Source organism: Myotis yumanensis, unplaced genomic scaffold (genome assembly GCF_028538775.1).
Source record: "Myotis yumanensis isolate MYYU_CA2020_CCGP unplaced genomic scaffold, mMyoYum1.0.hap1 SCAF_7, whole genome shotgun sequence".
Classification (NCBI taxonomy): domain Eukaryota; kingdom Metazoa; phylum Chordata; class Mammalia; order Chiroptera; family Vespertilionidae; genus Myotis; species Myotis yumanensis.
Window position 1 is genome coordinate 71960429 of NW_027223758.1, and position 14633 is coordinate 71975061.

General features: G+C 43.0%; 1 protein-coding gene across 3 annotated transcripts in view; it reads left to right on the forward strand.

Annotated features, from left to right (window-relative positions):
* CHD6 (chromodomain helicase DNA binding protein 6) overlaps window positions 1-14633 on the forward strand; it is a 178978-nt gene that overhangs the window by 50532 nt on the left and 113813 nt on the right. For all 3 annotated transcript variants that reach the window (XM_070420947.1, XM_070420949.1, XM_070420948.1), the window contains exon 3: window positions 3870-4390. In XM_070420947.1, coding sequence (XP_070277048.1) covers window positions 3870-4390 — 521 coding nt within the window. The remainder of the gene's footprint in view (window positions 1-3869; window positions 4391-14633) is intronic.

The following is a 14633-nucleotide window of genomic DNA, read 5'->3' on the forward strand; positions in this document are numbered from 1 at the left end:
GCAAGAGAGGGGAGTTAATAAAAAAAAAAATTGGCCTCTGTGACTGATCCTGCCAGGATCTTTTTCCTTAGTTGGTACTTCTATGCTCCAGGTGGTTACATATTTAAAGGAACCCAGAGACCTCAACCAGTGAGGCTCAGGGAGGTGAAATGGGGGGACCTGCTTCTGTCTCTTGGAAACAGGCTCTCTCTCGTGGGCTGGTTTTCCTTTTATAGAATCAAATGACCACCTGGTAACTGGGGAGTTCTGAATTCCTGCCCTTCACTGGCCCCCTGTGCAAATATGTTGCATGGGACCAACCAACTTTCCTCTCCACTCTGCTCCTAAGCAGCAGTGACCAGTTAGATAAAGGGCAACTTAGGGATTTGGTTATAAGGACTACCTTCTGGTCTGTCCTCAGTGGATAGGTCCTTGTGAAACCAAAACAAACGACCTGTTTTGGGAAATTAATTGACTCATCTGCTGCCAATTCTTAACAGGAAGAGCAGTGATTTCTTCCTGTTCTGGTCCTATGGGGTGTCAGCTCGTAGACAAAAATGCAGTTACATCTGTCAGGCATTTATCCTATGGATATACTTAGACAGGTATGCAAAACTGTATATACAGGGCTTTCATTGCAGCTTTGTTTAGAAAAGTAAAACTGGAAAGACTTACATGTCCCTCAAAAAGGGGACTATTTAATCATCATATCCACCTAGTGCAGCGGTTCTCAACCTGTGGGTCGCGACCCCTTTGGCGGTCAAACGACCCTTTCACAGGGGTTGCCTAAGACCATCCTGCATATCAGATATTTACATTATGATTCATAACAGTAGCAACATTACAGTTATGAAGTAGCAACGAAAATAATTTTATGGTTGGGTCACAACATGAGGAACTGTATTTAAAGGGCCAGAAGGTTGAGAACCACTGACCTAGTGGAATATTATGCTGTTGTTAAAAAGAACTTGTTATGGAAGAGAGCCCCCAAACCCTCAAAACAATTGGCATATTTAATTTTTAAGACATTCTTTAAGACAGTGGTTGCCAACCTTTTGGACCTCACGGACCACTAGTGGTCTGTGGACCACTGGTTGGTGACCACTGGCTAATCTTTTATTTCAATAAAAACATTCTTTACCAGAATTACCCCTAAATGAATTAGAATTTCTTTCTTTTGTGGTTTTACTTGTTCATATTAAGACCTTTGGTATGTCAGCCAGCTATTGAGTAGCCTCAGTTAGAGGGGTTTTCATTTTAGGCTTCACAGTAATGTTGATGAACAGGGCATCATTTAAAAGTTAATATTAGCTGTGGTAGAGGAGCAAGTTAATTAAGTGAAGACATTTTCAGGAGGAATTAATTCTACTCCTCCTAGAGCTCTGATGATAGGGCATACTGATGACTGAACCACAAGAAGTTTCAGAGCATGAAAACAGAAAATTATGATTATGCTAAAGCAATCCTCAGACTTCAGGACCGAGCATAAGTGTAGAGAGTTCATTGCCTGACAAAGAGGCACATAACCTTGGTTGCAGGCTCCCAGCCCTGATCAGGGGCATGTGGGAGGCAACCAATCGATGTGTCTCTCTCACATTGGTGTTTCTTTCTGTCTCTCCATCTCCCTTCTACTCTCTCTAAAAATCAATGGAAAAAGTATTTATGGGTGAGGATAAAAAAACCTATACCGTTTCCCGACTGGCATGGCTCAGTGATTGAGCATCTACCTATGAACCAGGAGGCCACAGTTTGATTCCCAGTCAAGGCACACACCCGGGTTGTGGACTGTAACCCCCGGGGCTGGGCATGAGGAGGCAGCCGATCAATGATTCTCTGTCATCATTGATGTTTCCCTCTCCCTCTCCCTTCCTCTCTGAAATCAATAAAAATATTAGAAAAACAAAAATCCCACACCACTTCTGGTGGGTTATTGACAGATAATAAGTTTATAATTTTTATTACTAATATCTGCCTTTTGGGGAAAATTCCCCTTTTCATCATTGACTAATTGTGCTGCATTTCGTGGGTTTCCCCTCCCTCTACAGTGGTCGGCAAACTCATTAGTCAGCAGAGCCAAATATCAACAGTACAATGATCGAAATTTCTTTTGAGAGCCAAATTTTTTAAACTTAAACTATATAGGTAGGTACATTGTTATTAACTTAATTAGGGTACTCCTAAGGCTTAGGAAGAGCCACACTCAAGGGGCCAAAGAGCCGCATGTGGCTTGTGAGCCGCAGTTTGCCGACCACGGCTCGAGTATGTTCCAGCCCTGCCACTGCCTAGGAATGTATCATGACAAATTTCTTCATCTCTTTGAACTGATGGTCTTTTTTTTTTTTTAAATAAAGCTTTATTGTTGAAGTATTACACATGTTTTTCACTTTGTGTAAAGTAGTGAGTCCTGCCAGAATGACCAGTTTCCTCTGGATTTAGGCTTATTTATAAGGCTGGCTTTAGTTATGATAAAGATCCTCCCCCGCCCCCCCCCCCCCCCCCCCCCCAAAAAAAATCCTTTCTTTCATCTTTTTTCTCCTGTGATTCTGACTGTTATGCTTGGGAATATCAGATGAGGGGAGGGAACTGGAAACAACAGAAGGGGAATCATGCAGCTGAATTTTGTACTCTCCATCACTCTCAGGGTGGGCCAGGAAGTCTGAGCACAGATTGGGTAACCAGAACACTGGAGACAGACCTGACCACCTGGCAAGTGTCTGTGCCCTTTCGCATCAGCCAGGCCTCTTGTTAGGAGAGCAGGCTACTCACATATGGTGCTGTTCCTGAGCCATCAAAGATCATTGTAACCGTCTTCCTGGAAAGCCTGCTTATCCCTCCCAGGTTCTCCTTAAGTTAGTTTTTTTGTTCCTGACCCAAAATAAGGGAGTTATTTTGGTTATTACAGGAGAGTATGTTGCTCTGTGAAACTAGCATCCATGTTATTACCAGATTACTGCCAACCTTAGCTTAGTTATGAAATGACAAATGCACTTTGCCACACCAGACCTGATAGTATGAGCTGTAACTTATGCTTCCAAGGAGATGTTTCTTTAAAAGTGGTAACTTTAGGAGACTGTACCTTTATTTGATGGTGCTCAAAAACAGCTTTGGAACTTCCTTTTAAGGGTTGCCTTTAGCCTCTGTGACACATTCTTTCTAATGGCATCCATCACAAGAAAGCTTTCTCCTATATGGTAGTTGTTTTTTTCATGTGGCCAAAGGTTGTTTGGTGTGAATCTGGTGAATAAGTTAGGCTATCATACAGTAGAACACCATTTTTACTTAAAAATAAAAGGCATAATTTTGAATGATGCAGATTTTCTTATTGAAAATCAAACCAGCTGAATTTTGATGCTGCTTAATGATATGTGAGAGCAAAGATTTGGGGGATATAAAGCAACATACTGAGTTTGACCCTGCATCCTTATCACCCCATTTAATATTACCTTTATTCATGAACACATTTGAACAGAATTTTTGTGTATGAGCATGATAAGTGCAACTCTAAGTGAGAACAGTATGCCTTGGGTTTGTTTCTGCTAGTGCCATGTAAAGATATTTTGTGGGAAACTGTTGTTGTTACCTGTTTAACAACATGGAGCTTAAAAAATGTTTCAGAATTTTGCATATAACGTGAAAAATCCTTGAGGTTTTTACATATGAATTTCTTACATAATTTCTTATTAACAATGACTTGGTGTAGCTCCACCAGAGGAAAGGCAAATAATGTGTGTCCTCTTCACCACCATATCCCCAAGGCCTAACCCAGGACAAACTAACACATAGTAGGAACTTAGTAAATGTTGAACAAATACATGCCTTCAAACTTAATAATGTTCCTTGCATGAAGCATGCAAAAGAAGAGTAATACTCTTGTTTCTCTCTTTTTATAGTTGTCACATTTAAAAGTTCTGAATCACTCCCCAATGTCTGATGCCTCCGTCACTTTTGACTACAAATCCCCCTCCCCGTTTGACCACAGCACTGATCAGGAAGAAAAAATTGAAGATGTTGCCAGTCACTGTCTGCCCCAGAAGGACCTGTACACTGCTGAAGAGGAAGCCGAGACCCTTTTTCCTAGGAAAATGACATCTCATAATGGGATGGAGGACAGTGGAGGAGGGGGCACTGGAGTGAAGAAGAAACGGAAGAAAAAGGATCCAGGAGAGCAAGAGGGGGCAGCAAAGGGAAGAAAGGACAGGGAGCCCAAGCCAAAGAGGAAGCGAGAACCTAGAGAGCCAAAGGAACCCAGAAAGGCCAAGGAGCCCAGGAGGGCCAAGGAGCCCAAGGATCCCAAGCAGAAGGATGGAGCAAAGAAAGCACGGAAGCCCCGGGAGGCCTCGGGCACCAAAGAGGCCAAAGAGAAGAGGAGCGGTGCTGACTCTACAGCCAGGACGAAGTCCAGGAAGGCCAGGTGCGTCCCTTTCACCCCATTCCGAGCTCTTGGCTCTGTCTCTACCAAGCAGTTTGCCTTGGGGCTTACTCCAGCCCCTGGACACAACTTTACTATGTTCTGCCAAAATGAACCATTTTCTCATCTCGTAATGAGAGCAAGATAACCTAGTACTGGCCCTACAATTTCTTGCCATTCCGTTTGAATTAAAAATTAGAGTATGTTAGCATGCACAGCATGGAAGGGAAGGGACGTCACAAGTGTGATTCAGGGAGGGAAGTGGGTTTTAGAACAGCAGCAGCGTACAGCGGCAAAGAAGGGGTACAGTCCTGGGAATCAGTGGTATAGGTGACCTGCGAAAGCCATGGGTGTGCACAGAAGAAAAGGATGCCAAACTTCCCTAGGCTGTGAGCTCTTGAGTGGAGGACCATTCATTCATAGTCTTTATTTGCATTCAGTAATTAACACCGCACCTGACATGTCTATAGGTGCTCAAGAAATGGTGAGTAAATGAGACCAGAGGAGACCACATGTAGAGGGAGATCAGAGGACATGGACCAAGTACGGAGTTGGGTAATAACTGAGGGCCCTGGCTGCAGATTCTATCAGGATCCAAATGCACTCAGGGAATTCAACATTTGTCGTCTGTATACAAATGTAATATTTTATGTTTGGTTTATGTCTCAGTTCTTTGTGCAGAACATATTTTGAGGACATACAAAACAACAAATATATAACTTTTTATATATATTTAAGAGGAATTTAAGTTTCTAAAATCTAAGTGCAGAGGTAGAATTTAGACCAGGGGCACCCATAAAAACACAAAGATGTGAATGCTAACAGAACATAAAGCAGTGAGTCCATCCTGTTTGAAGTGAGGCATGGAAGAAGTAACTTGAAGAGAGTAAGCATTGTAGGTTGTCTGCTGCGACTCTGAATTTACTATATGGTTCAGTTCATTTTCAGAAGGACAGTTGGTTGAGACCAGATGGATGATTTTGTAATCCAAGTTAAGACTGTCTTATCAAGTTCATTTCCTTCTGTCTGGCGGGAGATTTCATCTTTTGTCTATTGTAGAGGCTTGGGTGGGATCCTAGGAATGTCTGCCTGCCCCAGAAGGTCAAGACAGATAGGTAAAATCAAGATTCTGACTAATGAGAAACTTGTAGGCTCTGTTTCTCAGTGAACCTAGTGTGTATACTCTGATCTCTGATGTGTGTAGGGGGTGGCAGAGTGAGTTTCTGTCTTCTGCCAATAACTTTCCTCTTCATATTTCTTTGGGAAGCTGAAGTGGTTCTCAGGTAATAGCATGTGTGAAGAAGGAGAGTCAGATGTGAGCTAGTGGAGTGACTTATTTTGGTTATTATAGGAAACAGAGAGGATCCTGAGGATAATGTGTTAGAATTAGGGTAATTGGAGGAGAGCTTCACAGCTCTAATAAGGGGCTTGGTTTGTATGTAAGGCAGTAGAAAGCCAAAAAGCCATAGGTGTCTGAACTCACTTTTGCCACTGGTGCTTACAATTTTCTTCCCTTTCTAAAAGGAATTCACATTTACTTTGGATAAAATGTGAAACAAGGTGATGAATACAGACATTGCTGGAAAGTCCATTTTGGGGCAAATGTATGCGTAGAAGATATTGAAGGAACCTGATTTTGATCTGATTAGTCTGTATAAAATATGAGTTGGACAAGTGTTTGGTAGTGCTTTCAAGGGCTGCTAACTTAGAAAACAGAATCTCTTGAGGTTTAGAAATTCTGAAGACACCCTTTGGGAGGATGCTGATGTATAGATAGGGCTAGTTATTCCTTTATAAATGTGGGCAAGTTCCATGAAGCTTTCTCTCTCTTGATTTTGGGACTATGTAAGAGTGACTTGTAACATAATAGAATTTTTCTGTGTAGCCCATTGGGGTTCTGGATGGCAAGCCTTTCACTTCTTGTCCTTTATATATTTATATAATTGTTTTGGCTCCTTTAATTAATGACCCTACTGGTCAGCAAAAGCAATTTTAGTTATGACAGGGTGATTAATTGGTAAAAAATATATGTTGGTAATTAAGTCTCAGGTTTTTTTTAGCTCTTTGATTTATCATCTTGCAGATTGGCTCAAGTACATGTCTTGATGTAAGCAGTTATTGATTAGCCCCCAGGTAATACTTGATGGTTACAAATGGTTCACTGAATGCTTGGATTATTGCAGTTGCTCCAGAAGTGATTTAGGGGCTTCCAGTCTTTTCCTCCTTCAGTCCATCTTGCTAGCTGCCACCTGGCTAATCTTTCTGGAGCACTGCTGCTTTCTTACTTATGTTTATAATTGGTGGTATAAATCAAACCCCCTCTTCCCCTCTCTTCCTTCACACCAGCTGAGAAATAGTCAACAGAGATGGAGATGCACTTATCAGCTTTATTACTGATAAACTGGATCGACAAATTTCCATTGGCTTGTGGCCAGAGTCAGGCTTCTTGTAAGTTACTCCCTCCATTGAGTTTATCCACCAGAACTGCAGGCTTGTCCCTGAGCAGAGAGGGCGCTGGGCCACATGTGCTCCATTCCTTTTCCGAGTCTCACTAGTCTGGTAGGTCCCCAGTCAGAGAAGTGAGAAGAGTTTGAAGAAAGGCTGAAAATGTGTTTTCAATATTGTTCCCTCCTTGGTAGTAAAACATGATTTTCCTCATGAAAACCCTGGGACAGGGAAATGGGATTTCCTCTAACATTTTATACCTGCTTAGAAAATTCTGATTGTTCCTGCTGCCTCCAGGACAAAATCCAGACTCCTTTTTCTGTTATATAAATCCTTTGGGGTCTGACCTCTCCCTGCCTTCCTGCCTTCCTGCCTCTGACAACAGACCTTGCCAGGTTGAACTCACTACCCCTTAAAAGTACTTGACTCATTTCTCCTTCAGATTCCTCTTGCTCTTTGTCCCAACATTATGCCCTTTGTCCTCCCAGTGTTCCAAGTCCTCTCCATTCTTCAGGTCTCAGTGCAAGTCCCAGTTCCTCCACAGAGCTTCCCCAAACCATTGTGCTCACCCATCCCATCTCAATTTCCATGGCAGTTGAAGCCTTACTTTGCATTGTCAGTCAGAGATGTTTACACCTGGGAAGACTAAAGGAGACCTAGTCTAACCCTGTTGTACTGCAGCCAGGGAAATGGAGACCCACGGAGCAGTAACTTGTAAACAAGACGTCCTGATCGCCAGTTTTGTACACTTCCCTCTTCAATAGGCTACCTCTCCGTCATACACTGTTGTTTTTTTGTTAATCCTCATCAAAGGATAGTTTTCTGTTGATTTTTAGGGAGAGTGGAAGAGAGAGGGAAAGAGAGAAATATTAATGTGAGAGAAACACATTGATTGGTTGCCTCCTGCACACGCCCTGACCAGGGCTTGGGCCCGGGAGGAGCCTGCAACCAAGGTATGTGCCCTTGACCAGGATTGAACCCAGGACCCCTTTGGTCCACAGGCCAGCACTCTATCTACTGAGCCAAACTGGCTAGTGCTGTGGTTGGCAAATCACGGCTCGTGAGCCACATGTGGCTCTTTGGCCCCTTGACTGTGACTCTTCCACAAAATACCACATGCAGGCATGCACGAACAGTGCGATTGAAACTTCGTAGCCCATGTGCAGAAGTCGGTATTTTATGGAAGAGCCGGTATTTTGTGGAAGAGCCACTCCAGGGGCTAAAGAGCCACATGTGACTCGCAAGCCGCGGTTTGCCAAGCTGCAGTTTGCCGACCACTGGGCTAGGGCATACATACACTTTTGTTTTCATGTATGCGTGACTTGTCTCCTCAACAGAAGTTAAGTGCCTGAGATCAGGACCACCATGCTTTTTGTTTTTTTATGGTTCTGAGGGTCCATCACCAGAGAGGTTTGTCAGGTTATTGGCTACATAGGAGGCATAAAATTTATATAAATATATTTAATTTTTATATATAATGTAAATTTAATTTATGTATGAAATATGTATTTATATAATACTAGAGGCCCGGTGCACGAAATTCATGCACGGGTAGGGTCCCTAGGCCTGGCCGGCGATCAGGGCAGATCGGAGCCTTCTGATTGCCGGCTGGGGCCTTCCTTTTGGCTGCCAGCCAGGGCCTCCCTTCCCCCACTGCCAGCTGCCGGATGTTGGCCGGGGCCTCCCTTTGTTCCATGCTGACCACCATAGTGAGTGATAGAACTCCCGGTCAAACTCTCGTGGGGACACTTTGCATATTAGCGTTTTATATATATAGATATGATTTTATATATTATTAACATACATTTTATACACACACACACACACACACACGCTAGAGGCCTGGGGCACAAATTCGTGCATGGGTGGGGTCCCTCGACCTGGCCGGCAATCGGGACCAATCAGGGTGTCTCGCCCAGACCCCCGCGGGAGGTTGGCCGGGCCGGGGGTGGGGAGGTGCTGTGGGAGGTTGGCCGGCCAGTGGGGGGGCAGAGGGGCTGTGGGAGGTTGGCCGGCCACAGGATGTTGGCTGGCCATGGGAGGTTGGCTGTGGGAGTGCACTGACCACCAGAGGGCAGCTCCTGCATTGAGCGTCTGCCCCCTGGTGGTCAATGTGTATAATAGCAACTGGTCCACTGGTTGTTCTAGTCATTCGGTCTTCACAGTCGCTTAGGCTTTTATATATATAGAATGTATATATCTATATATATATATATATATATAATTTGATTGTTTTCTTGGAACTAATGGATAGAGCTCTTCTCCCTGAAAATAAGATTCATATAACATAGCATATAATAACTTCCATTGTTCAATAACAGTAAGTGGTGTTTTCATTTTATAATTAAAGAAGTGAAATGTTCTAATGAGGCAACTCTGGGTGGGTTCCTGAATGGCTACTGGGGGGCTGGTCACTAAAGACCAACCCATGATTAGAAGCGTGGAATTTTTAGCCGTACCCCTTATCCTTCGGAGAGGGGAGAAGGGCTAGAAATAGTTAAAATTGATCATGCCTCATGCCTCATGCCTCATGCCTCATGCCTCATGCCTCATGCCTCATGCCTATGTGAGGAAGTCTCCATAAAATGTCAAGTGTAGGGGATTTGGAGAGCTTCCAGGTTGGTGAACACATTCATGTGCTGGGAGGGTGATGCACCCCAGCTCCACAAGGAAGAAGCTCATGTGCTCAGGACCCTCCCAGAGCTTCTCCAATGTATCTCTCCCTCTGACTGTACATCTTTGTCCTTCATCATATCCTTTATCAAACCGATAAACGTGCTTCCCTGGGTTCTGTGAGCTGCTCTTGCAAATTAATTGAACCCAGGGAGTGGGTCATTGGAACCTCTAATTTATAGCTGGTTGGTTAGAAACATGGGTGACAATCTGGGATGGTGACTGGTGTTGAAAGTGGGGTGGGGGGCAGCCTGTCTTGTGGCACTGATCCCTTACCCTATGGTATCTGCTGCTATCTCTGGGTAGATGGTGTCAGAATTGAGTTAAATGCTGGTGTCCGAGAATTGTTTTTGTAGGAGGAGAAATGCTTGGTGACCAGAAGTGTCAGAAGTGAAGTGTTTTGTGTGAGCAGTAAAGGGACTCACGGGAGAGGAACATTGTAAGAACTGGGTTTTCTCTGCACAGGAAGGTGGAAAACTGAGTTTTTTCCAACACAAGCACCAGTTTCTGTGCCTCAGCTTTTTACCCTCTTTGTTGTTGTTTTGTCAACTCAGAGCAGATTTTTCTCCCATCCAGCAAGTTTAGTAACATCTTGGAAGAAAGGTTTTACCTTTTATGATTTCCTTCTTTGATGGTTGCTTCTAGAAAGTTAAGCCCCAGAGTTTCTGATCATATAACCATTTGAGCTGTGAGTCAGCTGATAACTGTGGTTCAGGATGAGTAAAATTCAGTCAGCTCAGCTCTGCCTCCCTGTTTGAAGGTCATCTCCTTTGTAGAGTGCATATCTTTATAGAGGAACTAGAGGCCTGGTGCATGAATTCATGCACGGATTGGGTCTAGCCAGGGGAAGGGGCCACGGGCAGTTGGCCGGCTGGCCCCGCCCCCGATCAGGGTGGGGGAGGGTGATCAAGGGTGGGGCTGATGGGGGGCGGGTGGCTATGGGCAGCCCCACCCCCTGGTGGAACTCCTGGTCGAACTCCTGGTTGAGGGGACAGTTTGCATATTAGCCTCTTATTATATAGGATTCTTAGGCTCCAGAGCAGTCAGTTGACCAGATTCTTTCTGTTTTTACATTCTAATAATTTATTAGAAGAAAGAAGACAATGAATAGACACCTTGTGCTTTGAACCCACTGGGCTTTATGTTAAGTAGTGGAAGAATATAAATGATAAGGGCAGAGACCATCTCTGACGCTTTGGACTAAGTCTCCATTCCTAGTTTTCTAAGAATACCTGGAGTGCTTCCCCTGTAATTCCAGAGCTTTCTAAATTATGGTCTCATGTATGGTGGACTTCGACCTGATCGATAAGGAAGCAGTTACTAAAATACTAATGCTTGATTTATTTTTCTGGTATATATTTAGTGTGTCCTGTGTGCCTTACTTTGTTTACAAGTCTTTTTGTTGGGAATGGGATAGTTGAGGAAGGAAAGTGTCATAGAAGTATCATCTACAGGCCCTATCTTTGAGGAGCTTTCAGGAGTTAGAGAAATAGCCTTGCAAGCTAATAAAATTAAAAAAATACAAGCAAACAAAAGAACCTAGTATAACTGTGTATAGGATAGCTGAAAGAATTTAGAAGATTAAGAGTATTTCATTTCTGTTCCAGGGAGTCCCTTGGAAGAGGTGAATATTGAGCCAGGTATTAAAGGAATTAGTACATGAGAAAAAATGAAGCAAAAGACCAAAATGCATTTAAATAAATGTTCTTTGGGGGGTATCTTCAATTTTATGATGGTAGACTGAGCATACTTTTATTTTCCATTCATTAAATCTTAATGAAATGACTGGAAGAACAGAGGGAATACATTCTTCAAAGATGAGCAAAGTTAGGAATTTCTGGATGAGGAAGGCCAGTGGTATCTGATGGATAAATGCTGTGGAGGGAGTCCCAGCTCAGAGCATGTGCAGGAGCTATGCTTGTGGCAGAGGTAGAAGTGCTTCCTCCTCATAGTAGACCTTGCAGGGACTATCTGCAGAATGGCAGTGTGGTTTGTCAGCTCTAGGCTGAAGTCAGGCAATTGCTCTAGAGCCGTGGTTCCCAACGTGGGGCACACACCCTACAGGGGGGCAATTCGAGAATGAGTTATTAACAGTGAATTTTTTTTTAACAGTTTCTTAGTGTATTTCTTCCTTAGTGCTTCAGCTGTCCTTTCGTTCTTTTATTTTTCTCTTTCATGGATGCCATGTTCTTTGGAAGCTTGTTTAGAGCAAGTTAATGGCCTTTTAGGCTTCCTCCACTGCCTAGGAGTTCACTTTTTGAATAATAAGAATCGTATGTCACGGTGAGGGGGGCATCAGATTTTAGAGATGCTTAGGTGGAGCATGTCCAATAAAAGGTTGGGAACCACTGCTCTAGGGATATTGAGCAGTTTACTCTGGGGAAGGTTCTAGGGCTCCAAGTGGAGACTGACATCCACAAGAAGGGAGTCTAGGGGCACTAGCTTCTCTGCCTTTCCCTGCCCATACTCTAAAAGGGAGGGGGAGGGGCAAAAGAGAGGGAGGGGCAGCACCTGTATGCATGTTCCCAGGCCTGGCCTCCCAGTCCAAGGCTTGTTGGAGAAAGTAACTTATTAGGCAGCAGATAGCCTCACCAGACACCTGCGTTGTCAACATCATTCATTTTAAATAGGAACAGTTCACCAAAGATCATGAGACTGTGAGGAAAGCAAGCAGCAAAGAAGAGGAAAAGAGAAATGAGCAGAACAGCTGTCTTCAGGAGAAACAAGTCAAAGAAAAGAACTTGTAAGATTTTAAGTTAGAATCCTCAGATCAAGATGAAGCTTTGTCTGCAAAACAAAAATGGGTTATGAAAAAGAAAGTTTAACAAGAAAAATTAAGGAAAATTTAAAACATGGTTGTCTTGATTAAAATCAGCAAAAATATTGAGTAGAGGAAGAAGTGGGGAGATATTTAAGATCTAAATTCATTAACTTTCAAATCAGGATGCCTGTAACTGTTCTTCATGTGGATAACTAAGGAACTAGAGGCATGAGCATATTTGGAGTTAGGGAGGTATCAGTGAAAAGCAATTCTGACTGGAAAGTGGGATTTGTTTTAAAGGCACTGAGGACAGGGTGATTTGTTTCTCATTTTGTCTACAGCTGACTATATCTGCACCAAAACAATTAGAGGTTTTTTGCATTTTTTTCTTTTAACCAATGTTCAAAAAATCTGTGCCCAACTCAGTTCTCTGGATATAGGCTGAACTAATATGGGCATTAAGTAAAAGTTGAATTAATTTTGCAAATGAGCTCTTTGGGGGCAGTATCCCTGTTTTCAGTGTTGTACTCCTGGGAAGAAGATCAGAGCCTGTGGCAAGGCCTGGACTGGACGCTTCTCTGAAGAGTTGTTCCTCGGGTGGAGCAGTGGCTCTCGGGCTGGACTCCCCAGACCTATGCATGTCTGTGGGGCAGTGATTGCCATCATGCGCTGTTTTCAGTCATTCTGAGCTTGGGAATTGTGGCAACTCACTATGGCAGTAACTGATTCTTATCTGCTAAGACTTTGATAGACATGTTATAAGATTTAATTTAAAAATGGGAAGATTAATCTTTTTTCAAATAATGCAGTTTGTTTGGTAAATAAAAAATTTCATTACCGGAATCCATGGGAGCAAAGTAATAAAAAAAATCATTGTAATACAGTGTTGTGACACATACCCAGACTTTTCTCCTCATACTCAGATCTAACACCCAGTTTCTAACTACCAATTTTAGCCTCTAGTAGTTTTATATATTTGAAGTTTCTTGCATGTCGTAAACACATGGCAGATGCTTTCTTTAAAGTGGGTATATGTTTTATTATAAAATCAAGGGGTTTTTTTGTTATAATTTTAAATATATTTTTTTATTGTTGATAGTATTACAGATACCTCCCATTTTCTCCCCCTTTACCCGCCTCCTCCCAGCCTCTAGGTCTTCACTGCCCTATTGCCCATGTCCATGGGCTATGCATATAAGTACATAAGTTCTTTGGTTTATCTCTTCTCGCCCGCCCAACCGCACCATGACGTATGTCAGTCTGTTCCATGCCTCTAGGCTTCCAGTCTTATTTTGGTGGTCAATTAATTTTATTCATTAGATTCCACAAATAAGTGAGATCATGTGACATTTGTCTTTCTCAGATTTCACTTAGCATAATACTTTCCAGGTCCATCCATGTTGCCCCAAATGGTAAGAGATTCCTCTTTTTTATAGCTAAGTGCTGGGCTCTGCTTTGCTGCTGACTTTGGGGCCTATGCTGCTTTCAAACCTGTTTCTTCATCTGCAGTAGATGACTCATCTGCTCTGCTCCCTCAAGGAATCGCAGTTTTAACAGTTCAGTGAGGCTCAGAACACAAAAAGTGCTTTGTAGAATATAAATTGCTATACAGTTTTCTTAGTGAGAAGCCACATAACATGAGATACATATTCCTGTGAAAATTTAGCATCTTTTAAAACTGTTTCACCTGAGTCTCCTGTCCTGAACTGAAAAGTGGAAGAAGTTTTGCTTCCCGCCCCCTGCTTGAGAGGGCAAACCTCTTATTCAAAGGTGTAATCCTCTAAAATGGCAGGACCCCTTGAGTTTCATTGCCTTCAGTTGGACCAGAATAATTTTCATAACTTTCCTTATAGGTAGACCCGCCAGTCTTCAACCTGGGGAATTGGGGGTGGGCTGTTTGTGCTGACCACTCATCACCGGCTGCTAGTCCTGCCACAGTTCATCATGCTGGATTTCCCTTCTCCAAACAAGGCCCTCGGTTCTCCTTTCCCCCGACACCATCCAGTAACTCACTTGATGGAAAATATCCACATTTCCCATTCTGTCATTTGCCAAGACTTACTGGTTCTACTTCAGCTGAATCTTTAAAATTATTTCCACCTTTGAGTTTTTATTGATTATATCTAGCCTAGGTCTTCATTGCCTCTTGTTTGAGCATACCATCATGGCCCTTTCACACAGAATGAAGTTGAAATCTAAACTCTCTAGGCTGGTATACCCCTGGTTTCTTTTCAGCTCTGTCACTTAGTACTTCTGTTCACTTCCCTGTCACCCAGCCACATAGACTGTCTTTTACTAAATGTGCTCTTAAAACTCTTCCATTTCCCAAAATGTCATGATGGTTAAAAGCATGTCTGGGTTCAAATC